At 46.4% G+C, this 24,992-nt stretch overlaps 3 protein-coding genes across 6 annotated transcripts in view; 1 reads left to right on the top strand and 2 right to left on the bottom strand.

Annotated features, from left to right (window-relative positions):
- LOC116845217 (MAP kinase-activated protein kinase 2) overlaps positions 1-6,833 on the bottom strand; it is a 39,834-nt gene extending 33,001 nt beyond the window's left edge. The window contains exon 1 of the mRNA XM_032817639.1: positions 6,347-6,833. Within this exon, the coding sequence (XP_032673530.1) occupies positions 6,347-6,400 (54 nt within the window). The 5' untranslated portion in view covers positions 6,401-6,833. The remainder of the gene's footprint in view (positions 1-6,346) is intronic.
- Positions 6,834-7,005: 172 nt separating this feature from the next.
- On the bottom strand, positions 7,006-10,361 carry LOC116845218 (microtubule-associated proteins 1A/1B light chain 3A-like). Of its 3 annotated transcripts, none has more exons than XR_004378215.1 (4): positions 10,169-10,361; positions 9,298-9,460; positions 8,863-9,127; positions 7,006-8,787 (listed from the first exon to the last, which is right to left on the bottom strand). XR_004378215.1 is itself a non-coding variant. In XM_032817641.1 (4 exons), the coding sequence occupies exons 1-3, from the start codon at positions 10,209-10,211 to the stop codon at positions 8,965-8,967; spliced, it is 369 nt and encodes a 122-aa protein (XP_032673532.1). In that variant the 5' UTR covers positions 10,212-10,361; the 3' UTR covers positions 7,006-8,862; positions 8,939-8,964. The 3 variants fall into 3 exon arrangements, 2 of the variants coding, with proteins under 2 accessions (XP_032673532.1, XP_032673533.1); XM_032817641.1 differs by having other exon boundaries at positions 7,006-8,862; positions 8,939-9,127; XM_032817642.1 differs by having other exon boundaries at positions 7,006-8,862; positions 8,939-9,127; positions 10,056-10,200.
- A 1,323-nt stretch (positions 10,362-11,684) lies between these two features.
- The window catches only part of LOC116845212 (dual specificity tyrosine-phosphorylation-regulated kinase 2-like), a 60,605-nt gene continuing 47,297 nt past the window's right edge, over positions 11,685-24,992 (top strand). The window contains exons 1-2 of one of the 2 annotated variants that reach the window (XM_032817626.1): positions 11,685-11,815; positions 13,145-16,106. In XM_032817626.1, coding sequence (XP_032673517.1) covers positions 14,940-16,106 — 1,167 coding nt within the window. In that variant the 5' untranslated portion in view covers positions 11,685-11,815; positions 13,145-14,939. Of the gene's footprint in view, positions 11,816-12,163; positions 16,107-24,992 lie in introns of those variants that run through there. The other variant, XM_032817625.1, reaches the window with a different exon arrangement.

The following is a 24,992-nucleotide window of genomic DNA, read 5'->3' as shown; positions in this document are numbered from 1 at the left end:
GAGAGAGAGAGAGAGAGAGAGAGAGAGAGAGAGAGAGAGAGAGAGAGAGAGAGAGAGATAAAAGAGGAGAAAGAGAAGAGAGACGATTGCGCGATCCAAAGTGTTCGAAGAACTAAGCAGGGGCGCGGGATAAAAATGTAAACTGGAGCATTTGCCGGCCGTCCCCACCTGCCGGGAGAAACTCCTCGTCCCTGGCCCCGCCGCCCGCCCGTCCCGTCCCGTCCCCTCCCCTCGTTCCCGTTTTGAGAGGTGAAAGAGATGGTCCCGAGTTTCTCGGTTCGTAGGTTGCTACGCGGTTAGGTAGGTAGGTGTGCATGCCGATGCCCGGCGTCGCGCTACGCTGCGCCGCTCCGACTGCTGTCATAGAGCGAGTGGTGGTCCATTTCCATACGTCCGTAACTCGACCCGCGCGCGACGGAAAACCGCGCTCGGAATCTACGACATCTCGCTCAGTGAGCTTCGTACTTGCGACTTGGAGTAATATCTCGCGTGTCCTCCTCGGACGCAGGACTATTGCGGCTAATGCTCGCGATCCCGATCTCTCGTATCTGTAACGTAGGTCGTGATTATGAGCTGTGGTCGCGTGCGGCAATTTTATTAGTGGCAAAGATAATTCGCAATTTCTTAAACGAACTCAAACGAGAAATTCCAGCTGGAGCACCCGCGCGGCACATAGCCGTAGTTGAGAGCACAATCGATATAACGCGCGTATTCGTCATCATTCTCCACCTTTGTGCATTTTCTGATTTCGTAGGTGTGCTTCAGCTTATTTCGAAACAGAGTACACTTGATGAGCTTCTTACGAATTTCAATGCTCCCCATATTTTCCGGTTAACTCCGAGACTAGTCGTCGCTCACTGCTCTCTCAGATTGCGAACATCCAAAGTGCGCGGAGACTCGCAACGCGGTGCAGACACACCGCGCGTTTCTCGTCAGGGAGAACTCAGTGTGTTCTGAAAACACGCCGCTATCATTTATCGCGGTCGATAGCGTCGACGTACCTTTGAGCGAACGTCATCGCGCTCGTCGCGGGGTCGACCTGTGAAAATTTTACACGACGATTCGCTTCCCGAATCGGAACTGTCGCCGCGACGATAAGGGCGTGCTGTTTACCGCACGTAGCGTGAGTAAACATCGATAACCCCGCGACGCGCAAACGACGACGTTTAGGCGGCTGGAAAGTAGAAAATCGAACGGCAGAAATGAAAGAAAAATAGAAACATAAGGCTGGCGCGTGCACGCTCTCGTTCGCTCGCAAGGAAAACGCGGGCAGCGGTCGTACCTGTCGAAAGGTCAGCGCGCGAGTTGAAAGTGTACGCGGAGAAGGCGGCTGCCTTTCTCACCCGAAAAAGAAGAGTCGCGCGCGCTCACGCCTCCAATTCATCCCGTGAATTCGAAACGCCGAGGAAGAAGCCCCGCGCCGGTCACAGCTGTGACCCGCGCTCGAAGGTGTCGAAGAACGCTGGCTATCGTCTCTCTGAGACGCACTCTATAAACAACAATCCAATACTGACACGTTCAACGCCAAACGCGCGGCCGAATCTCCAGGAGCGACACATGCACACACATACACACGACCTACCGATGGCATAAGGTCAACCGTAAGCCAGCACCCAGGTCGCCTCTGCTCGAGAGAGACTCCCCAGAAGCTGTCGATTCACTTTCGATTCCGCCGAAGACTCGACGGAGACTCGCAAAACTCCGCGAGCAAAACTCGGGGCGCGCGCTTGCGCGCAAACTTCGAGGACGGAATGCACGGTACGCTACCTGTTGTGCGTCGGGTCGGTCGGTCGGTCTGTCTGTCTGTCTGTCGGTCGGTCGGTCGGTCGGCTGGTTGGTTGAACGGGCACGGGCGCAGGCGGCTGCCCTCAGGTGCACGTCGCTCGCGCTTACGTCGTACACGGGTCACGTATCGCGGCGGTGGTGGCAGCGGCGGCGGCGACGACGAAAATACGCCAACCGGTTGAGAGAAGAAATGAAACGGACACGAGCACTCAAACTCGAAGAAGCCACTCGTCGACGCGTCCAGACGCGCCGGAGCGTCGTCGCGTTCTCGTGGCTCGCGACGAGGAGCGGCGCGCCGCTGCCGCCGTACTTCTCTCGTCGCAACCTTGCGCGCAGGTGAACGCAGCCGGTCGGTCGGTCGGTCGGTCGGTCGGTCGGTCTCTCCGTCGGTCGGTCGGCCGAGCGGACGTTCGTGCGAGAGAATGAGTAAGAGAGAGAGAGAGAGAGAGAGAGAGAACAAACGAGCGAGCAGGCAATTCTCTGTAGCGCGCAGGTTGGCAGGTCACTCTCTTGTGTACCCGAGCTGGGACACGCCGGCCAGGTGCATTCTCGCGTCCTGCTTGCCCGCTTTCCTCTCTACCTGGGCAGCGCGCTAGAAGAGGCAGGCAGGCGGCGGTTCTCCTCGCCTCGTCCGAGGAGAACGTGCCGGGTTGCGTTGTGTTATGTCACGTAACACGCCCGCGATTAATAGCGCGGCCTTCCTCTTCTCCTTCTCCTCCTCCTCCTCCTCCTCCTTCTGCTCTCTTGATCTGCCCTGGCCTCGCCGAATACGCAGGATAACCCTTCTCGACGGAAAATTACAGGTGGAAGGCGACGTAGTTTTGCGTTACGCGTGCGATTTGGGAGGAGTTATGTGCGCGTACGAGGTCGTTTCGCGTCTCTGTTTCGGGTAGGTCGCGTCTTCGTCAGAGAGAGAGAGAGAGAGAGAGAGAGGAAAAGGAGCGATCTATCGTCTGTCATTGACGTCAGAGACGACCTCACGATAATTGAAAAAGGTTAAAGGACAAGCGACGCGCGAGTAATGGGCAATTTAAAAGGACGCATACAAAACTCGCGTTCGCGATAAAAGATGATGGAAATATGCTCGATAATAAGAAACAGGCCGCGTAGGAAGATGTCTTAAATGTTAAAAGCTATCGGGGGAAGAAGATATCGCGCGATACACGACAGGAAATGTATATATAACGCGTGAGAAAAATATAATAATAATAATAAATAAGATGAGACACGAGTGAAATATAAAAATATGATGAAAAATATAGAAGGGGTACTGGGAAATAAACTCTTTGAAAGGAATACGGTAAAATTGGCTCCACAAGCGAGAAATTTCCGCACTGAAAAAAGAAAATGCTTGATCTAGCTAGAATTCCAGCTATTTTTGACTCCAACCATATTTTTTATAGTAAAATGATAGTAGCAATATGCATGCTATTATTATAGCAACATGCCAGGTTATTATCACCAACATTAGCAGAATTTAAAGAAAAGCTTTTCTTGGCCATAATTTGCAGTAATCATTTCTCTATGTGATTATATAGTTACAAATACCAAACATTTTTTTCTCAGCGCTCGCAACGACGTTATATTATGAGTTTTCAGTTCACTCGTCATCGTCGTCGTCGTCGTCGTCGTCGTCAGTAGTCTTTTCTACGCGCGAGTGAACGAGTCCGCTCCCGTGGCGCGCCCGGATAGTAGCTTCTCTCGGTGAACGTTACAAGTTATGTCATGTAACACGCGGCCGCGATGACTTATCGGCCGACGTCGTCGAGGTCGCCGCGGCTGAGAATAGGAGAATAGGTCGAATGCGCACGGCTGCGGATTTAATATCGACGATTTCTGTGACTCCGCAATCCCGACAGAACGAACCACATCTCAGATCACGCTCGACGATGAAAATGCAAAAAGGATTATTAAACGCGTAAATGAAACCTCGGCCCGTTATTCAATCGCAGCTTTCAAGTCGCCCGATTGATAAGCAACTTGAAATAACCCTGAACGTCGAGCCATTTTTTTTCTAGAGAGAGACATTTTCTTAATAGGAGAAGCTAAGTGGAGAAACCACATTTCTATCCACAGATTGGTCTCTTTTTCATGTATCGTCTAGAGGGTCGTGTTTGCGCATCTTGCAAATTTTTCTGCACACGTCAGCGACCGGTTACATCGCGTAATCGGGCAACGAATCAATTCTCGGGATCTCTCTCGGGGGCTCTACATGTTTATGTATTCTTTGATATTGTTCCCGACAATTCGTTTCTTTGTGCACGCACGACGATCGGTCGATCGATCGATCGATCGACGACAAGACCGTTGGAATTACGCCTTCGCCGCGCGCTTCTTTGTGCTCTCTTATCATCAGGTAGATTACGGATTTCCGACAACTGCGTCTTAATCGTCGCGGCTTGAATCGAGTACACGTCATATTCTCTTCAGTGCGAACATTTGCGACGTGAATAGAGCCTGACTTTTTATACAAGTGCAACCGACCTTTTCAGAAACGTCGATAAAATCGTCGCGTTTCTCGCGAGGCGTCAAAGCCCCGTTTACCTTGCGCGCACGCGTGCGGCATTTTTAAACATCTTTTTTCGCACTTTGACATCTCCCAGCGCTTACAGAGATCTCCTTAAACGAGTCGTGAGAGGAACCTCTACGTGGGAATGCAAAGGAAAAAAAACCAGTCTGACGGACTCAACGCAAGCGAAACGCTCGGAGACGACTCTCTGAAGGCGCTAATTTACAAGTTTTAACTCGGCGCGTGTTCGAGCTACCGCGTTGATCATTATTCGGTTATACTCTCTGAGGAGTCGTCCACCCTCGTGTCATTCGTTCGTCGGATTTACTTCTCCATCTATGCTTTGTTGCCATCTCATATGGACACACATACACACACGCGCGCCCGTTGGGCTTTTCGTCGTGCCGAAGAATTGTCTGTCGATTACGCGTTGGCTTCTAACCTTTCGAATGGTCGTTTCGAGCGATCTACAGGCTTCTCGGAACCACCACACCGACGAGAAGAATAGTCATCGCCGAGTAATTACGTCTATACGGTCGGTCCACGGCAGGTAAAGGTCGCTCGTGGGTCCGAAGGTTACCTCCTACTTATCTACCTACCGCGATCGCGCGCATCGACACAGATTTATTCTCGCCTCGCGCGGTGTATCGGCATCACGTTGCCTGCCCGACATCGAAGACGAGATGCGATTCTTTTTCAGATGTGCGCGAGGGAGACAGAGAGACGCAGAGAAGCATGAGGGACGTCCGAAAATAAAATCGTGCACGCAGATGTACGTGCGTGACTGGCGGTACACGATGCGGCTTTGTTCTAAACGATTACGTTACTAAACTTGGCCTTTTCTTCTCGCGTGTGCAGTGACGCTCCTCAGTTATCGTTCGTTTCATTTGGAAGAGGCTTGCTTTTCAGACGATCCATAATTTGCGAAGAACGAGCACCTAGACACAGAGGTGACTGTACGTACTTAATAAATCTCTTTAATGCGCGCGAGGACCTTTAAGTCTACAACACGAGACGATCTCGAGTCAGGCCGCCGTTCTGTCTTCGAGTTCCTCGGCTAGGAGGAAAGTCGATCGAATAATCCGTCGTAAAAATGTATCGCGACGAAGATGGGAACGTCCTGTGCACGAGAGAGAGGAAGCGTTACATCACAGGCGACAGAACGCAAACGCTGTCGTCGCAAATTCCGAACGCAAAATTCGCTCATATCGCTTCGTGCCCTTTAATTTACGCCACGACGTCGTCATCGACATTGAAACGATCGTCCGGAGTAGCTTGGCGATGAGCGCAGCAGGGCATAGCTCACGCGAACGGCAGGAAGCCCGCGATCTCGCGGTGACACCATTGAGTGGACACGAGTGCTCCGACACATGGCCTGTTCTTTGTAGCTAAACTGGTTGCACTAGCTTACACTAGTTCTTTTTTCCCTTTTTTCTTCCCTTTCTGCCAATTCACAGCTATATGTCTGTTCCCTTTCAAGTTCCGAAAGTATGCGTGCTAGTTTAGCTACAAAGAACAGACCTACAAAGTGTGCTGCTGCTCGATCCGACTTTCCGAATTCTCTCTTCGCTCACACATCACGATCAAGCCGGGATTCGTCGCGATTCACGGAACCCGGAGGGTCTTCTGCAAGAGGAGAAAGAGAAACACATCGAGGGGAAGCGAGATGCACGTCACACTCCTCGTTGTCGAAGACACGCGTCGCGACTCGGCTCGAGACGGACGCTCCCGTCGTCTTCGAAGTGACGACGCGACGGGGCATCCGCACGGATCGCGGACACGAAGTCGCTCGTTCCATCTGCGCTCTCTTGCACTTCCTGCCAAGACAGAGGCGGGTGCAGAATTCGAGCTTCGCTGGCAAAGAGAGTACGGAAAGAGAGACACGGAAAGAGACGGGGTGCAGAAAGTGCAGCTGCAACGAGCAGATCTACTGTTGCGAAGACGTGTGGGCGCAAGCGAACGAGTCCGCGGCTCACCGGATTTCGCACGCGCCGATCGAACTCGCAACGACGAGCGGACGAATTCGAGCGATCGAGCTCGACAAGGACTCACCTTCGTTGCCAGCAACGACGACTGATCCGTCCACACGTCATTGGGACCGTTCATAGCGTCGCACTACCAGCCACTCCGTCGCGCATCCGCGGGTTAGAGTTCATAACCTCTTCTAACCTTTATCTTTTCACCGTCTCCTGCCTCCTTTCCTCCCCTGGCCACTGCACTTAACCCCACCGCCTGTCTTCCCACACGTATCCGACATCACGTACCACCGCTGCGTCATCGAATAATGGACGAACGACGACGGTTGTACGCGACCTACGGAGCGCCGTCTAGCGGCGCGCATAAGAATCAATCGTTCCACAGGGCGGCCATGTCGACCTCGCATGTGACGTCGGCCAAGGCGGGACGAGGCGTCCCATTCAAACGAATGTTTCATACAATGCTACGAGTAAAAGCTCTTGAATGTACATGTTACATTAAACTTTGCGATAATTTCTTGAAAATGCAGTCGAAATCTTTATAAATGGTGCAGTGGGGTAATTAAGAAATTACTGTAACACAGTTTTGATATCGAATTTTGATGTAGACCCACATGTACGTAACTTATTCTAAACGAGTTTGCAAAAAACAAGTAATCAAGTTTTTCTAACCAAGGATGATATCAAATGCAGATCTACAACAAATAGAGGCTTCCCGAAGCGTTAAACTATAAAAAAAAATTAGTTTATTGCAAATAGTTCGTACAATGTGGGGTACATGTAGCTTTCCGCGTATACTTTCACGGAAGCTTTACAGCTAAATATAATGTGACTACTGCTAGTATCACTACTGTCGTCATTGATCGTAGGTCTGTTCACTTTTTAGCTGCACATTCGACGCTTTGTTTCTTGTCTCTTTTCTCTCTCTCCAAAACTCAAATATATATCTATTTCATTTGTAAAGGTAGAAGGTGCAACTGTTCAAATGAACGGAACTCGTATCATCAGGACACAATTTGAGTCGTGGTCAAATAGATATCCCGTTTTTCTGCTTTCGTTCTGCTCTTTGCGATGACTATACGATGTGTCAGTTATGCAATACATACGCATAAAAATTATGATACATGCGTATACAAATGAAAAAGATAATTAAGCTGCAGAGAGTAGTATCATATTAGTAGTACCCATATAGTGTACTACAAATCTAGTTGTCGTCCGAAACACGACAAAATTTCACCCGATTACGCAGTATAATGCAAGAGACAATGTCGATGAATATTTACATAAACGTGACTATTACATTAAATGGCTGCGTAGAGTAATGTGTACATGAACTAGCATCGACTGGAATTAAAGCTCGGAGATACTACAAGTATCAGTGTACAAATGTAATTATTCTTTATCCGATGTTTAGAAAGCTTCAGAAATTCATGCAGTCGTTCTGATTTTTCTTGCTCGTTTCTTAACAAATTTTTGCACTTTAGCGTTATTGCATGAGCTCTCTGAAGACGGGGAACATTTAACGTCGGATTATCTTAAAAACATCGTCCTGAAGAATTTATTTATCTGCTAGTTAATAGTACTTAATTATCTTTGTTGCATATCGTGACACTCGACAGAGATCAATTTTACATCTTGTGTAAAACTTAGTAAATGTAATTTCGCGAGAATTTAACGCATATCACCATACATGTATATTGTTATGTACATGAACACTTTCGTCAATGTCTTAGCATTGTAGTGGTAAAAATAATACTTAATGAAGATTATTATGGTAAGTGGGTATTCTCATTGAGATGACACTTTTTTTTGGGGGGGGGGGGGATTATGTTGGCAACAAGCGAAAGCACGACATAACCACAAATGCCAAAAAGAAACTGAAAGTTTGGTCAGAGCTGACAAACACAGTTAACTAATTGACAGCTTAATTGGCTCATGAACATATTGTGCCAGTTTTGATTTAGGTTTCGGTATTTAGATTAACTGGAATAACGGTAATGAACGTTACACACTGAAGCTATCGTAATGACACAAATTGTATATAAATTGGCATGAATAAAGTAACACTGGCCTACTATTACATAAATTATCTCTAAAATAACAGTAAAATCGAATAGAGAACATATTTTAAACTTACTAGTATGACCGTAGACTCTTATGAAAGTACTAAATGACTAAAAACAGGAGAAAAAATTAATCTCCCGCATGAAATCCTTATCCATTAAAAAAAAATTTACACATGACACCTTTAACGTCTATATACTATTACCGTTGTATAGCCTATCACCCCTAAAATTAACAATAGAAACTGTCGTTATTAGTAGTGAACTAAGCAAACGCTACACTAACTTATGTCAAATATAATTAATGTCCATATGTCAAAGGTACAAAGCACCGTGATGATTTTATACATAGGTTCCAAATATGATTGTTCTGTTAATTATTCCAGCAGGTACCGTCAGTTGATCACAAAGATTCTGCACATTCAATTAAAGGCAGACAGAGTTGCTAGCAGATCTAAAATTCCCACAAGATTCCACGTAAACATCTATCAAAGTATTCTGAAGTTTCAGGGAGGTATTTCGTTTTTACCTGTAATTTTACATCAGTTACATTGTCTCACAGCCTAATTAAAGATGCGCATTGTTATAACTGTAGTTTGTATTACTTGGTTTAGGGGCATCATCTCTCTGGTTAATGGCCAAATACATCCTGACTGGCAAATACCATGTAAAGAAAACCATCTGGATCCTTTTCATGTTGATACAGCTCAGCCATGGTTGTACTGCCACTCGCCATGGTCTTCTGGTTTACTAATAGGAAAAATGCTTGCGTCGGATTCAGCTCTAATCGACGCCTGATTAGAAACAAATTATTTACTTGTTATTATCAATGTTATGATAAAATATTTCATAAAATTCTACCAAATATTTCTTGTATTTATTAACTAATATTACCTGTCTTATTCTGTATTATTATTCTGCCTAAAATCCTATTTCATTTTGCCCTATGTGCTTGAAAACATACCTAATTATTCTAACAAGCTCTGCCACAGTCAGGAAATCTGGCACCAGAAATTTAGTCTTGTCCAGAAGTGGCAGTTGATTCTCTCCAGAAAAACGTTCCACAATGATAGGAATTTTGTTTGGATGTCGTTCTCTAATTACTTCTGCATCGGCTGCACGTTGTTCTGAATTCACAAAAATACTACATGTGATCCAAACGCATTTTAACTTTTAAACGTAAACTCTCGTTTGTGTGAGACGTGAGTATTTTCTTTCTTTAATTTCCTCTTAATGAAATACAACATATCTTTCATTTCGTGCAAAATAAAGACATAAGTGCAAGAGAATAATAAAAAAATAAATGTCAAAACTCAAACAGTTCGCGAGATCAGTGATTTGATCTAAATCGCAGTTTTGCGAACGATGAAAGATATCGGCTTTACAACGAATATTAACGATTAAAAAAGCGTTCAACACTCCTTTGCGTCTTTGTTTTCGAGTGACGCACTCACCCAACAAACGCTTTGCCGCAACATCCTCGATGTCAGCTTTATTCTACCTTGTAGCAATATTACACAATGTTACACAGCAAAAATCGCAAACTAACAATGACGAATACATAGAAACAATCGCAAGTATCGTGCGACGAAATTTATAGCTTCGATCGTCGTTTTGCATCGACGTTCCTCCCAGCTGAGAAACAACGCGCGTCATCGTGCGACAATACGTACATTGTGCGAGTGCGAAACATTAGAGAATACACGAGCAGCGACGAGATACCTCTCTCCATATTCTACGTACGCATCCCTCGTTTTCGTACCCTTCGACCCTCACACGAACCACCAACAGCGCCCACATTGTGCTTTACGTACTTGCGGACGACAATTACTCACCAAACGAGCGTTTCTGCTTATATGTCTTCGGCTTCAGACTCATTTTCGTTGTGACGTTTACGGCGTATGTACTATCAACTACTGCGACGTACGCGACGTGCGCGATATCAGCTGTGAGCTCTCGTTGCACGCTTGGGTCTCGGGACGGGTCAAAATAACGCTAGCATGCACAGCGACGCTGTATGGGCGAACTGTCAGGTCAGGTTGAGTCGGTCGTGTTCGTTGTCGTCGTCGTCGTCTACATACGCAGCACAATGAACGACGGGTGGTCGACTGAACGACTGGAGGAAGGAAAAATCCCAGGAGAAACTGATAGGTCGCAATCAGTCTCGCGTATCTCTTTTTCGCAATAATAAGGTATTTCTGATTAATCTTATTTCGTCGTGTGAGAGGGAACAGAGAGAGAGGGAGGAAGAGAGAAAGAGAGCATTTAAAAAAATGCGGTATTGGAATATGTAAGTTTAAATGTATAAACAAACACAAATCTATTCTCCACGTTTTAATGTATTTTTCGTACTTCTATCGTGTCTTTGTCATGTTTTCTTTAGACTGTCGATTCTCCGCGCGTAGAATATTTTGTCACGAGAACGTTGTTTAATATTTATGCTTTGAATTTGTGTCATTTTTTTATGATTTAATATTGCGTGGTCTAGTATTAGTGTATAACCAATCAGCTAAACTATGTCTCAAACGCATGTTTGACATGCCACATTAAACACTCGTAGCTATGGAATGATCAAACGTAACTCTGAATACGCTGTTAAGCGTTACGATGAGTAAATATGTACATTCGATGCATATCAATTGATTGCAAAAGATTCGATGAACGCTGAGAAACAGCGCGATGTCGCGCGGCGATTTGAAATAGTTTGGCGCTATGTCGCGTGTCACGGCGCGCCCTCTGCCGCGAGCTGGCTTCTCGGCGATGTCGCTACGCGGCGCTCGCGTCGGGCGGAGCTGCCGCTGGCATCGACGAGTGTCTCCCCCTCGCGAGTGGACGGCACTTTTTGGCCTCAGCGACAAGGCGAGTCCGCCGTCATTGTCCGGCGAACAACGGATGTTCGCCGCGAAGCACCGAGTGCGCATCCGCCACCCGCCTGGCCGTCGATCGCGGTTCCGTGATGCCGCGGCGAGCACGTCCGAGAAAAACGAGCCGGACGCGCAGATCGTCGCCGAGGACCTCGTAGAAGTTTGCCGTCGTTCCTCCCCCCCCGACAACTGTCGCACAAGATACATGTCCCAAAGCGGACGATAGCCCGGAGAGTGTATAAACGCTCTCTCTTTCTCTCTCTCTCGTGTGCCGGAGTCGCGCGATTACCAAAAAGTCTCGCGACACCAAGCCGCCGCGCTGCGGCGACCGGCTCGACGAACGCTCGTCTATGTGAAACGACGCGCTCCGCGGCTGATCGCGGTGTGTGTGCCGTGTGTCGCGGTCGGCGAGCGGAGCGGAGCGGACGCAGATACACGCGGACGATCGTGGTGCGCGCGGGACGGACGGACGGTGTATACCTGCCGCGTGAGTGAGAGTGCACGCGTGGGAGTACGAAAGATCGAGGTGGAGAGAGAGAAAGAGAGGAGGTACAACAGCAGGCGTTTTCTGGAACCGGCTCTAGCTGCGCGTGGAGGGCGGTGGACTGGAGCGCGACAGTGAGTATTCCCCGAGCCGCCGCGAAACCGATGCTACCATCGTCGGCGCGACGTCGCGTGGATCGCCAAGAACGGGGTGCATCAGCGAGGAGGAACCGAACATTGTGGATGCACTCGCGCTGAGAGAGCCGTCCACAGCGCGTGAGTGCGGTAGGTTGTAGCGGGACGAGAGAAAGAGAGAGAGAGAGAGAGAGAGAGAAGGAGCGAGGACGCCTCCCGCTTCTGAACACCTGTGCGTGCCGCGACAACGCGTATCGTAGGTTCGTCGGTGTTGGGCCGTGTGGTGTGTTCGCGACGACGGACAGTCTCATCCCGACCCGCTCGTCGTGTGTACGTACGCAGTACAGGAAAGAGAAAGAAAGAAAGAGAGAGAGCATGGAGGAGTCAGCGCCGGAAGCGGCGTCGCGCTGCCGCGCGTAACCGTAAAGATCCGTCGCGTACAGTGTACGATCTCCCCCTAGTTTCCTCTTACCCCTCTCCTACCCCCGTATCGGGGCATTAACACGAGAGACCGTCGCCGCACGTTTCGGAGCAGCCGTCGGGGACGACGACGTCGCGCGCGGACGTGCGCGCGCGCACCGTGCGTGTGCAGAGTTCCGCGAGTGTGTGTATATGCGCGCGCGCGTATGTGTACGTGTGTTTGTGAATGTGCATGCAGCCGCGTATGTGCGTGCCTCCTGTGCCGGATATCAACCCCGTGATCATCGGCGATCTCCGCGCGACGTTGCGATCGAGGGGTAGAAAAAGAATAAACAGGGTGGTGTGGTGAGAAAGAGAAGGAGGAAGAGGAAGAAAGAGCGGCGCGAGGGGAGACGAGTGGACGGACAGTCGTCGGCGAGCAAGCGAATGCGTGCGTGCGTCGTGTACAGGACAGAGCGATATAAAACGATAGAGAGGGCGCGAAAGAAGGGGAGATAGGCGCAAGGGGAGGGAAGCAGTTTCACGTGAAGAGAGAGAGAGAGAGAGAGATAGAGAGAGAGACGAAGGAAACAGCAGACGGCGGACCAGTCGGTGCCGCCAGAAGCGACGAATTCGACCGGCGTTCCCTTTGTCCTCTCCGAGGGGAACAGGAGACGGCGGGACTCGCGAGCGAGCCGCGAGCAGCTGGCACGATCATCCCGTCGTCGGCGAGCGACGCGACGACCTGCCGGCCGGATTGATGCCGACAGGACGACGACGACGACGCGACGTCCCGCGCAACCGTCGAGGCGCGGCCGTGCTCGCATCGACGCCCGATTCGATTTTCGTGCGCGCGGATACGCCGTCGTCTCGCGGTGTCGTGTCGACGTCGGCGACGACGCCGCGCTACATGGTGTTATGTCGCCGCAGGTGGCGGAGATACGCGTGACTCGACGGCGCCGGTGACGAAAAGCGCGCGTTCCCGTCGCAAACAGAGCGGACGATCGGGAGAGGAGAATGTAAGTCTCGAGCAGGCAGGAAGAAGAGAAGAGACGGGAGTCTGGACGATCATACACATCGCGAAAATCATCAGTGCATCGGATATCCCGCGGAATTGGTGCGATAAAGAGGCGGCGGCGGAGGAGGAGGAGGAGGAAGAAGAGGTGGACCGTTCGACCGCGCGACTATCGTTATTCGCGTGTCGCGAGTGGAGGTGTTTGCCAAGAGGTTGGTGCGCGAGATTTCTGTGATCGATCGCGAACGGTGTGCGTGTGACGCGTTCTTACCCGGAGTGTTTGTGTTTTTGTAGGTCGCTGTGTGCTGCAGGAAGCTGAAGAATACTACAGAGGATATCCATCTCCGAGAAGATAGAAAGAGAGACAGGGAACACGTCGAGGACTAAGCTCTGCATGGTCACCAAGAGACGAGAAACGTCTATCCGCACCGAGTAATCGTGGAATCGATCGTCGGTGTCAACGACGACGACGACGACGAGGAATCGCTGGACAACAGCTTCGAGTATCATCGCGTATCATCGCGTGTCATACGCTCGGTGAGTCGCACTCGACGAGGGAGTATTCTCGGTCGCTGACGACGGCGACGTCGAGTCGAATGGAGCAGCGGCGGCGGCGGTGGCACAGCAACAGCAGACGCGGCGACAACGGCGACCGCGTCGACGACAGCGGAGTCGTCAAACTTGCGCCGGCCCGGTGCCAATAACCTCCGTTAGCCGCGGAGGTAGTAGCCGCTTCCTCACGCGACGATGCGTTCGCCCTCGCACGCGCGACAGATCATAAAATTAGAAGACGGCCGTTCGAAGCCGAGAGGAGAGACATCGTCGGCGAGCGACATCGCCATCGTCGGAGGAGGCGAGGAGAATCGACCGGAATCGACGGGACCCTGGCGGATTAATTAGTCCATTGATCGCTGGAGCGCGGCCTGTTGTGTCGACATACGCGACAACCCCCGAGTGCGCGGTTTCACAATTCCTCTCTTCTCGCCAAGTGTCTGTCGGCTTCGAGCTTGTCTGCTGCGTGATCGTACGACCGTCGTCGAGAGATCGGCCGTGCGAATTTACGTGAACGTGATCAACTCGCCCCGTCTCGAGCCGAGTCGGGTGCGAGCGCAACTTCTCTAGTCCGCTGCATTTACGCGAGAGCTGCCACGTTTCTCGCGGCCCCGAGGATATTATTAGAGGAATTGATCCGCGTAGCCACAGCACCCACGTGTGCGAGCCGCTCCGGGACTCCCGGCGCAACGTATCGTAGTTTCTTGAGAACGGCGAGTCGCTCACTCGTCTAGTGTTATTTCACCGACTCCGACGAGAGGAGTTCGTTCAACAAGGTAGAAGGAAAGAGAGAGAGAGAGAGAGATATATATATATATATATCAGCACGAATACGAAAACGGGACTAACGCGTCGTCACGACGAGTCTAATTTCACTGAAGCCACGGCGAAGGAAAATCGAGACGTTCCCATCTCCAAGAGACGCTCATCTTCACACGGCAGTATGCCTCACATCGCCCTGCGGCTGCTCTTCGACGCGTCCGGCGAAAGCGCGAGGATCGCGGGTGCCAACCAAAAGAGACACTGATCGCGCAAACCTGTCAGCCCCGCGCGCGTCAACGGATCCGGAGCGGTGCGCGGGCCCATCGTTTGCGTGCTCGTGTCCTCGATGACGAGAGCCTCGGACAGGACAGATAGAGACGCGACAAATGGGCACAAATGATTAGCTTAGCCCTGTTGGCAAGCAGGATCGAGATGCCCCTCTCCAAACCGAATCCGTTCGTGCCGGCGAGCGCGATCTCGACGCAGGCAGCGTACATCTCAAGCAGCGACAGCAGCAACCACCTGCCGCCGATCGTCAAGGGTACCGGATTGACCCTCAAGCAGACCGGCGGGGGCGGCAGTGGCGGTGATCATCCGGTACCTTACATCGGCTACCAGAAGCTGCCGTGGAAGCCCGGCGACAGTCTGAGTCTGGGTCTGAGCGCGTACGCGAGTCACAACTCCAGTCATAACTCGCACTCGCAACCGAACAGCCAGTCGAGCAGTCCGGTGGTGAAGAACGGCCGTTCCGATGGGAACTCCAGCAGCGAACGCGCGCGCGGCGGTGGCGACGGAGGTGGTGGTGGTGGCGGCGGTGGCAGCGGCGGCGGTGGTGGCGGCGGCGGTGGAGGCGGCGGAGGTGGCGGAGGCGGTAGTGGCGGCGGCAGCGGCGTCGTCGTCAGCGTCAGCAAGCCGAAGACGATGACCGTCACGCCGGAGATTGTGATGAAGCTTTACATGAACAAGCTGACGCCGTACGAGCACCACGAGATCTTCAATTACCAGCAGATCTACTTCATCGGCGCGAACGCAAAGAAACGGCCGGGCATCATCGGCCGGCCCAACAACAACGAGTACGACAACGAGCAGGGTTCGTACATCCACGTGCCGCACGATCACGTAGCGTATCGCTACGAGGTGCTGCGGGTGATCGGCAAGGGGTCGTTCGGCCAGGTGGTCAAGGCGTACGATCACAAGACGCACGAACACGTGGCGCTTAAGATGGTGCGCAACGAGAAGCGCTTCCACCGCCAGGCGCACGAAGAGATCCGCATACTGCGCAAGTTGCGCGAGCAGGACAAAGACAACACCATGAACATCATCCACATGTTCGACTCGTTCACGTTCCGCTGTCACATGTGCATCACCTTCGAGCTGCTCAGCATCAATCTGTACGAGCTGATCAAGAAGAACAACTTCAAGGGCTTCAGCCTGCAACTGGTGCGCAAGTTCTCGCACTCGCTGCTGCTCTGCTTGGACGCGCTTTACAAGAACAAGATCATACACTGCGACATGAAGCCGGAGAACGTGTTGCTCAAGCAGCAGGGACGCAGCGGCATCAAGGTGAGCACAAAATTATATGCGGCACAATTTCTCGAAAAATACACTTGTGTATTTTTACCTTTTCTTTTATATTTCTACGTGTAGAGAAAATTATTTCATCTTTTTCGATTCAGCATCACACTTAGAATATCTTATTTATATAAAACTCACATATTGTCACTATAAAAATACAAAACTCTATCTATAAATATCTTCGGATATCTTATCCGGGAAATGTATACATAGCAATATATATCTATACATATCTATTATATATCTAATTATAGAACTGTTGTAATTATGTTTATTTATGCACGCGTTGCCAACAGACAAGTAGTAAATTATTTAGTTATGTTTAGAACCGTTGTGTACCGTCTTGCAGTAAAATTATGTCCTAAACTTAACTAATTTACGATACGTATTCGTTACTCGAGTTCAAGTAGTTCTAGTAGGTTCTAAAGAGAGAGACTATCAATTGATTTAAATGTGAAAATTTGATCCAGAGAGTTACAAAAAGAGACATTGTTCAAATTACACGTATAAAAAATAATACATTCATCTTCACGTTTCTGTATGAGTACGAAATTGACGTGCTTATATATTTCAAAGCACAATATAAAAATTCAGTTTATACATAATTTAGGAAATACGTTTAATTCCTTTTGTTACATTAGTTGCAATCTTGAAGCCTCCGTCCATGGGATGTACCACCCCAGCCTTTGCGAGATTACCTCCCACCCCCTTCGCCACTGCCGTCTTTGTTGTCCCGCGAAACTTACAACGCAAAAGTAACTTTGGAAATTAATTCGCAACTTGGGAGAGTAAACGAGCGTATATGCAAGTACATAGGTCGCAACTATCAAGGTATCCTCGAGCTCACGTTGGGAGTCCTGTAAACCGATATTTCGATTATTTGAGGGCTAAAACCGCGGTATTTCGCCACGACGCCGACCCACCCGCCGAAATATACATCGCGTCGAATTCGCGGAGTTACGGCAGGTCAGGCGAGCAGTCAGGAATGCGATTATTCCGCACCGCGTGCGTTAAAACGCGCGATAGAATACGGTTCGTCGCGGTTCGACCGTACCTCACCATCCGAAAACCACAAAAAATTCACCCTCAGGTGAAAGCACCAACGCCTGGATACTAATGACACTGGAACATTCTGTTTTAATCTTCTCTCAAATACGAACATTAAACTTTCAACAGAATGTATATATATACCATGTATATTGAATACATACATGGAGAGAATTTCATAGTAAGAATTACCATAGGATTCTATAACCGAGGAATAGATCGATATTCTGCAGCAATTCACTATCCTTACATATTTTATAGATGCTACTTATACTTTAAGAAATGAAATGTGCTATTAAAACACTTGTTACGCGAAAAAGAGATTTCAGTTCAGGGAGACCAGACGAAAAACTCCCTGAGGAGAAATAATAGCTCTGTCACTGTGACCGAAAACATTCAGCTGCACTAAAACTCGGTTGAGATAACTGGGAGCAATTGGCTTAAGTGGAAAAACCTTCTACAGGAATCTTTCTGTTCCTACAACCGAGTTTTTCATCTGATTCCCAAGTAACAGAAAACTCAGTTACACTAACGGAGTGCTTTTTTCCGTGTGTATGTTTCTAGCGAAATCTGTCATGTTTCTGTCGAAGTTTACTATGTTCCTTAACAAGATAGACCATACTGTGACAGTTTATTGTTGGGCTACTAAGAATATAGTAAAATTGAAAAGGATTTGTATGAAAAAAAAAGAAACTATATGTCCATGTATATTTTACAGTGAACGTTTAAATGTTTGTATTTGAAAACCAAAACTGTCTACAGTTAGGTACTAATGCCCGCAAAAAAATTTCAATTGGTGCAACCAAATAAGAACCAGCTGAAAATTAGATGATCAGAAGCGATATCTCTGTTATGAAAACTAATATTTCTGTTGTTGTAACCGAAAATATTCATCTGAACATTCATCGATGTTAAAACTCGATTGAAGCAACTGAGAACAATTGACTATACAGAAGCCTCATAAGAAATTTTTCTGTTCCTATAGCCGAGTTTTCGTCTGATCCCTGAGCAACCGAAAATTCGGTTGTACCAACAGAATTGTTTTTTCCATGTGTTATTGGTGTTATTAGCATCGATATTTTTATTTTAAAATCGCAAAAATCAAGCTTATGTCGGTTTCTTGAAATTTCCGAAAAAGAGAGATAATTAGAACAGTGTTGCGTCTCTCCTACTGTCGCAATTCGACGATCACGATCGGATTAACCGTTTTCGGTTACCGTATATCTGTAGCTCGACTCGAATGTCGAGTTACCTGCCGACGAGTGTAACGAGACTCGGCTGTGTTTGAAAATGAAATTGCAACGTAAGGCGTCTCTCTATTGTACACCGTCCCGATGTATTCCCCCGATATGCACGCAAATTTCCGATAGCGCTTGTAAAACAAGATCTCGAGTTCCTCTCGACGGCGTCTCGCGGCGGAGCCACTTATTATTTCTCATAACGCGAGAACTCTATTGACATTCTTTTATGCGCTTTGCATACGGAAGGCTTTATTGCTCCTGGCTTGGGAGCGACGACATACCGGTGACACACGCACTGAATATATTGCGAACATTCGCCGAGGCGCGCATCCGCCGCGATAGGAATTACCGGTCCTGGGAAATGCGAAAAATAACACGATCCTCGTGTCTCTTCGTTCTCATATCTACCCTCTTTGGTTTCCTTCTTTTATTTGCTCTTCTCACCTCTTTATTTTCCTAACTCCTCGTCACACGAATGTGTATGGACGCGACACACGAGTCGCTTCCCCTCCTTGTCTCTGTGTCGTTTTATTTTTGTGCGCCGCGCGAGTGTTTCCGCTTTCGCGAGAATCGGGCTCAATTAAAAAGCCAATCGATATACCGCTTCGCCCACGAAACATTTTCCACGTATACCTTTAGCCCCGATCTTGTGGCATCGTTATTTTCGGGATTGTGCGCCAAAAGTGTAAGAAGAGAGACGCCTTTTTCGAGCTGAATAATTTTTCGTCGCGCGATACGCCGCGCTTCCAAAATCAGCCGGATTCCAAGTTGGAGTTCACGGTGAGAACCGATGAACCGGCAAAACGCGATACGCAGGAAACTCCTGTCGGTCGGCGCCGATACCGCAAGACGCTAAACACTGTAAATGCCGACGCGAACTGGCTCCCGTTTACGTTAAACGCGCACCCGTAATACGCTTTTAACGACACGCACGACGTATCGTCGCGCACGATTTATTTGCGCGACGTTTGTTCCAGTTGCAACGCAGTACAGCGAAACGCCGCGAAAATAAAGGAATTCCATTAGCGGAAATATTACATTTCGCGTATTATTCTGATCTTGATAATATACATTATTTACGTGGATCGCGTATATCCGGTATATGGATGAGAAAAGTTGAGCATTTTTTAATCCAAGATGAAAATATCCGCACACTTATCCAGTCCGGGATATTTTTATTATTTAAGTCTTTGTATCAACATGAATATTTAAATTCTTTATAAACATTATATATATATATATATATGTGTGTTGTGTGTGTGTGTGTGTGTGTGTGTGTGTGTATGTTAGCGGCAAAGTGAAAAATCCGGTTATTATACAGAAAATACCTAGGAATTATATAGGAGATACTTACACTGAGAGAAAAATTATATTAAAATCAATAAATATTTCTTTGCTGGGTGCCATTAACATATTTACTTAAATCTACATTCTCTTTATTTAAACCAAATATTGTTTATTTAAATCAGATAAACAATATTTGATTTAAATAAGGAGAATGTAGATTTGAGTAAACATGTTAATGGCACTCATCAAAGAAATATTTGTTGATTTTAATATAATTTTTCTCTCAGTGTAGGCATTAAAAATTGATAAACATTCTGTAGAATGTTTAATAGGTATACAATACCTGAATTTCACACAATAACATATACATGTATTCTATCTGAAAGTGAAAGTACCGATGCTTAGATACTTAGATATTCTTATTGTTATGAACGTTAGATACTAATATTTTAAACTTTAGCATAAAATATATATACATATATTGAAAATATACACTGAGAAAAAAAGTGGCGGACTTAATGAATGGCTTAACGAAATTTCGATTGAACGAACAAAATTTATTCAAACAAATGTTTAGTCGATTAAATGAATCACATAGTTGCTGTGATGAGTCATCAATTGATTCAATAATTGCGACTTTTGGTATAAAATGTTACAGTGACTGTATCTGCACAATTTATCATTGCACGCGTGATTTGTTCAATAGACACAATATTTCTCTGAAGGCGACTGATCGCTTTTTTGCCAATTTTTTTCTCTTTATCTTCTCATTGTATTCTATGTTGAAAGATTAAATATTCGTATTTGAATATCCCACACAATACTAATGTCCAGAATTAGATGCGTGGAAATGATACTTTTATCTTAATCTCTCAGCCAAACCATGAGGCCACGGATGCGCGAGGAATCGCGGAAGTTTCGCTTTGCAAATTCTGGCTCTTTACAAGAGCCACCTGTTCCTGATTTATATTTCTATCCGCGTTAAATTTGTATCTCTCGTATGTGAACACGCAAGAAATCAGTTAGAAATCGTTCCGCGCAGCGCGTCCGCCAAATTCTGATCTATTTCGAATCGCTTTTCGCGTCTCTCCGCTTCCGAGATGCAGCCCCACGGATCGCTCTTTCGGATTCTCATTAGACAAACATCGAGGGGAAGAGGGCAGGGGATACGAGAGTCGCGCTATAAAATTCCAACGATCAAAGTTCGATTTAACGTATACGCGCGGGATGCTCGATCTCAATCTCGACGATCATGAATTTCGCATCCAGTGAAACGAACGTCCTTGCTCGTTCTCGTTCTCCTTTCCCGACGACAAAGCGGCAGAATGCGCGCGTAAGAGCGGAATCGCATTATGTCGGCCCAACTGCGGCATTCGCACGCAAGTCCGCAAACTTTCGAGCGAGGTCTGGCCGGTCGTGACCTTGCGAGGCCGCACGGTGGTTTGCTTTGATGTTGACACGCCGCGAGCGCCTGTCACATCGGCGCCGTAAAAGCGCCGAGGTGCTAAGTGCCGGGAATGGACAAAAATTAGATTCGCCTATCGTTCCGTTTCTAAGTGGCTGCAAACCGATGACGATGGCACGCCCTTCCCCGACCGAGGCTGTTGCGAAAGAGTGGCTATTGTTGGAAAAAAGTACACGCAGAAAAATAATTTGCTGGCCCACCAAATTTCCTGCTGGTTTTCTAGCAAAATCTTTTCGTTATTATATGGGCAGCAAAAAAATTTGCTAAGAGTATTAATCAGTATTTGCTGGATATAATTTGCTGAATCTACAAGTTATTTTTCTATAAGAACCATGATGGATTTATATAAACAGTTGCAGTTTTGCTCCGATAGCAAATAAATTTGCTATGGATACATTAGTTTGTATCAATAGCAAATTAACGTGATTCTTAGGACAAATATCAACAAATTTTTTTTATCCTAGCAACGAAACTACTTTTGCTCTGATAACGAATAATTTGTAAAATTAGTTACGTCAACTAAATTTTGTTGTTGTCACTACGAATATGCAGTAGCAACGACGATTTTGCTAAAAGAGCAAAATTATTTTTCTCCATGTAGCTCTAACACTTGAACGAAGAAATCAAATCGCCAAATCGATACGAGCAGGAAGAAGAAAAACCCTGCCACGGAAAAAAGGATTTTCCGTCAGCAAACTAATTTGCTACATGGACATAATTTGTTGTATTAACTACTTTTTTTGCTATAGGAACCTATTTCCTTGCTATAATAACAAAAAAATTTGCTCCTACAGTAAGAAAAGTAACTAACGCAGCAAATTTGCTACAGATGGACAACTAAACATAATTTACTGCTTTAACTATTTTTTTTGTTGCAGGAGCAGATTTTTTTGTTGTCCTAGCAAGGAAATTGGTTCCTGCAGCAAAGAAAAAGTGGCTAATACAGCAGATTATGTTTAGTTGTCCATACGTAACAAATTTTTTTGTTTCCGTATGAGATAGTGAGCGCCGCGTGATTCGTCTCGCGACTGCAAATAATTTCTCTCTAGTCGTGTTCGACACGAGACGACGGTAATAAAATTAGACGCGATCCAGACGCGAGATCAGCAGAAGAGGAGACGGTCGAGACGTGGCCATCCTCGAGGTGACACAATTTCGCGTAGCGATATGAATGTCCCAACTATTTATTTTACACGCAAAATCTGTTGATAAGCCAGCCTCGATACGATCCGAAAGATATCGCGCATCGATGATTAGCGGCTTTAGAGCACTGTACTAGATATCGCGAGCGAGCGAGGACGTGCGACTAGCGGGAAGAGTATCTTCCCCGGCGCGCAACCTTGACACGAGTCTCGTAGACGTTTGTGTCCGTCGCGTGATTATTCGATTCGCGATCGCGTGCTGTTACCTAACGACGTTGGCACGTGTTGTAGGCGCGCTCTCCGTGTCGCGTAACGTCCAGTCGTGTCGTCGAGAGGGAACGCTCCCGGGGAACGTCGCAAAGAGAAATTTATCCCATTGTCCTAGCCACACGGAAAAAACAATGCTGTTGGTGCAACCGAATTTTCGTTTGGGATCAGACGAAAACTCGGTTGTAGGAACAGAAAAATCCCTTTATGAGGCTTCTGTATAATCAATTGTTCTCACAAGGAACACTAGGCAACTCAAAAATTCAAAAAATTCTGAAACTGTGAGCAAGTAAAATAGTTCATCCATGATACAAAACTATTTTTTGTTCATGCGGAATTACAGTTTTAGTGAAACACCCTTTTGATAAAAATCGATTTTTTTCTTTTGAAATGAATATCGTCGAAACTATGAGATAGAAAAAATTTTTCAAAGTAAAGATTGAATGATTTCAAGAGTACTTTAGAACTATAATACAAAATTTTTTTAATTGTTTATTGTATATCCCCAACCCCACCCCTATTTAAAAATTTTTTTTATTATAGTTCTAAAGTACTCTTGAAGTTCAATTTTCACTTGGAAAATTTTTTCTATCTCTTATAGTTTCGATGATATTCACTTCAAAAGAAAAAAACTGATTTTTTTCAAATGGGTGTTTCACTTCTTAAAACTGTAATTCCGCACGAACAAAAAATAGTTTTATGTTACGGATGAACTACGCTACTTGCACACAAATTTTCGGAATTTTTTGAATTTTTGGGTTGTCTAATGTTCCTTGTCAGTTGCTTCAACCGAAGTTTTAGTATCACTGAATGTTCAGACGAATATTTTCGGTTGCGACAACAGATATATTAGTTTTCCAAACAGAGATATCGCTTCTGATTACCTGATTTTCAGTTGGTTCCTATTCGCTTGCACGAACTGAGATTTTTGTGTGTGCACAATATAATTCTACACGGGATGTTCGTATAAATAAAAACGGAGTTTGGAATAAAAAGGGCATACTTGGCGTTTGAGTACGCGCCAAGAGAACTCCAGGTTGATTCCGATCAGTTATCTGGTTTGCATGAGGTAGCGTTATCGGGGTTTAATTGTTAATAAGGTCCTAATTATTCATAATACTAATTATTAATAAGCTTCTAATTGCCACGCTGCGTTACGTGACTTCTAAGCACCTAATGATATCACCTTATACACACCAGGTAACCGATTGAGATCTAGACAGAACTCGTGCGAGGTGCGAATTAAGATCGAATGCCGGGCCGATGAGTCGTGTCGGAGGCAACTGAATCCGGATGTATCAAAGCTACGTCGGGTTTCCTACTTCGGGTAATTTCTCCAGCGATTCTCCGATAACGTCGCCTCGGAATTTCGCGGAGGAGGCTCGCCATGGGATTCGCGGCATTCAGCACGCAATTCTGCGAGCCAAGCGCGAACACGACGTTCACCGCACAGGTGGAAATCGATCGCAGCACTCTCGCGACGGCACTTCCGGACAGTGGGATACGGCAACGATCGTTGTCGAGGTCGTGCGTGTGAAATTGTGTATATTTAGGTGGCGCAAAATGCACGTCCGCGATTGTCCCGCCTTTGATTCTCCTGATATTTCAACACGTGATTTAAAATTGATTAAACTCATTGGTAAAGACATAAAATATTGGTAAAAGTGCTGATGTCTGGACATATACTTAACCCTAACATTCTTTTATTGTCTTAATCTTTAAATTTGTATATTTAAACTTTCAACATAAAAAGTATGTATATATTCAATATTTATATATATATATATATATATATATTTTTTTTTTTTTTTCTTTTACGTAAAAAAATGTATTCGTGTGCAAAAACCAAAAAATTAATTAATTGTATTATAGATATATTCGACCAAACAGATGCCAAACGCTGATGTTGGAGCGAAATATTTTTATTAAATGTTGGGAGGATAATAATGTTTGACAGTAAACGCACGTGCCGTATAAGTTTTCCAATCTTTTATAACGTATATGTGATAAATCAACTTTCCACGTCAAACTGATCTTACATTCCAATTTTTGATATTAATATAAATTAACCCCTCTAATTACACCAAAATTATCTATTTTTTTATTCATAATTTTAATTGCAAAAAATATCGTCTTAGCCAGGAGTCGAACCTGGATTTCTTTATTTTTGGCTTCTGTTTGCCCGAATATATGTATGGTTAAATCGCATACTTTTGAGAACTTACATATATACAACCAAAAAAAAAAGATTTTAGACATGTGTCCTGGTACTTGTGTAAACTTGGCACACCATATTTAAAAATGTGACATTTTTTTAGAGTTCTGATACTCTTTTGAAAAGTTCTAGAGCTCTGTGCAACAATTTTAAATAGTTCCGGTCATTAAATACAAAAAAATAGACTTTTAAAAAAAGGTGCGCTAAGTT

Source organism: Odontomachus brunneus, unplaced genomic scaffold, assembly GCF_010583005.1.
Source record: "Odontomachus brunneus isolate Ranch 3 - 2012 unplaced genomic scaffold, Obru_v1 Obru_scaffold_050, whole genome shotgun sequence".
Lineage (NCBI taxonomy): Eukaryota > Metazoa > Arthropoda > Insecta > Hymenoptera > Formicidae > Odontomachus > Odontomachus brunneus.
Note: the sequence above shows the minus strand (reverse complement) of the source record. Positions and strands in the feature narration are given on the sequence as shown.

Coding starts and splice junctions, on each gene's coding strand:
- LOC116845218 (XM_032817641.1), bottom strand. CDS start 10,211: ATGAGTCTGAAGCCGAAGACATATAAGCAGAAACGCTCGTTTG. Junction 9,461..10,168: donor TAAGCAGAAACGCTCGTTTG/GTGAGTAATTGT, acceptor TTGTGAATTCAG/AACAACGTGCAGCCGATGCA. Junction 9,128..9,297: donor GAGCTTGTTAGAATAATTAG/GTATGTTTTCAA, acceptor GTTTCTAATCAG/GCGTCGATTAGAGCTGAATC.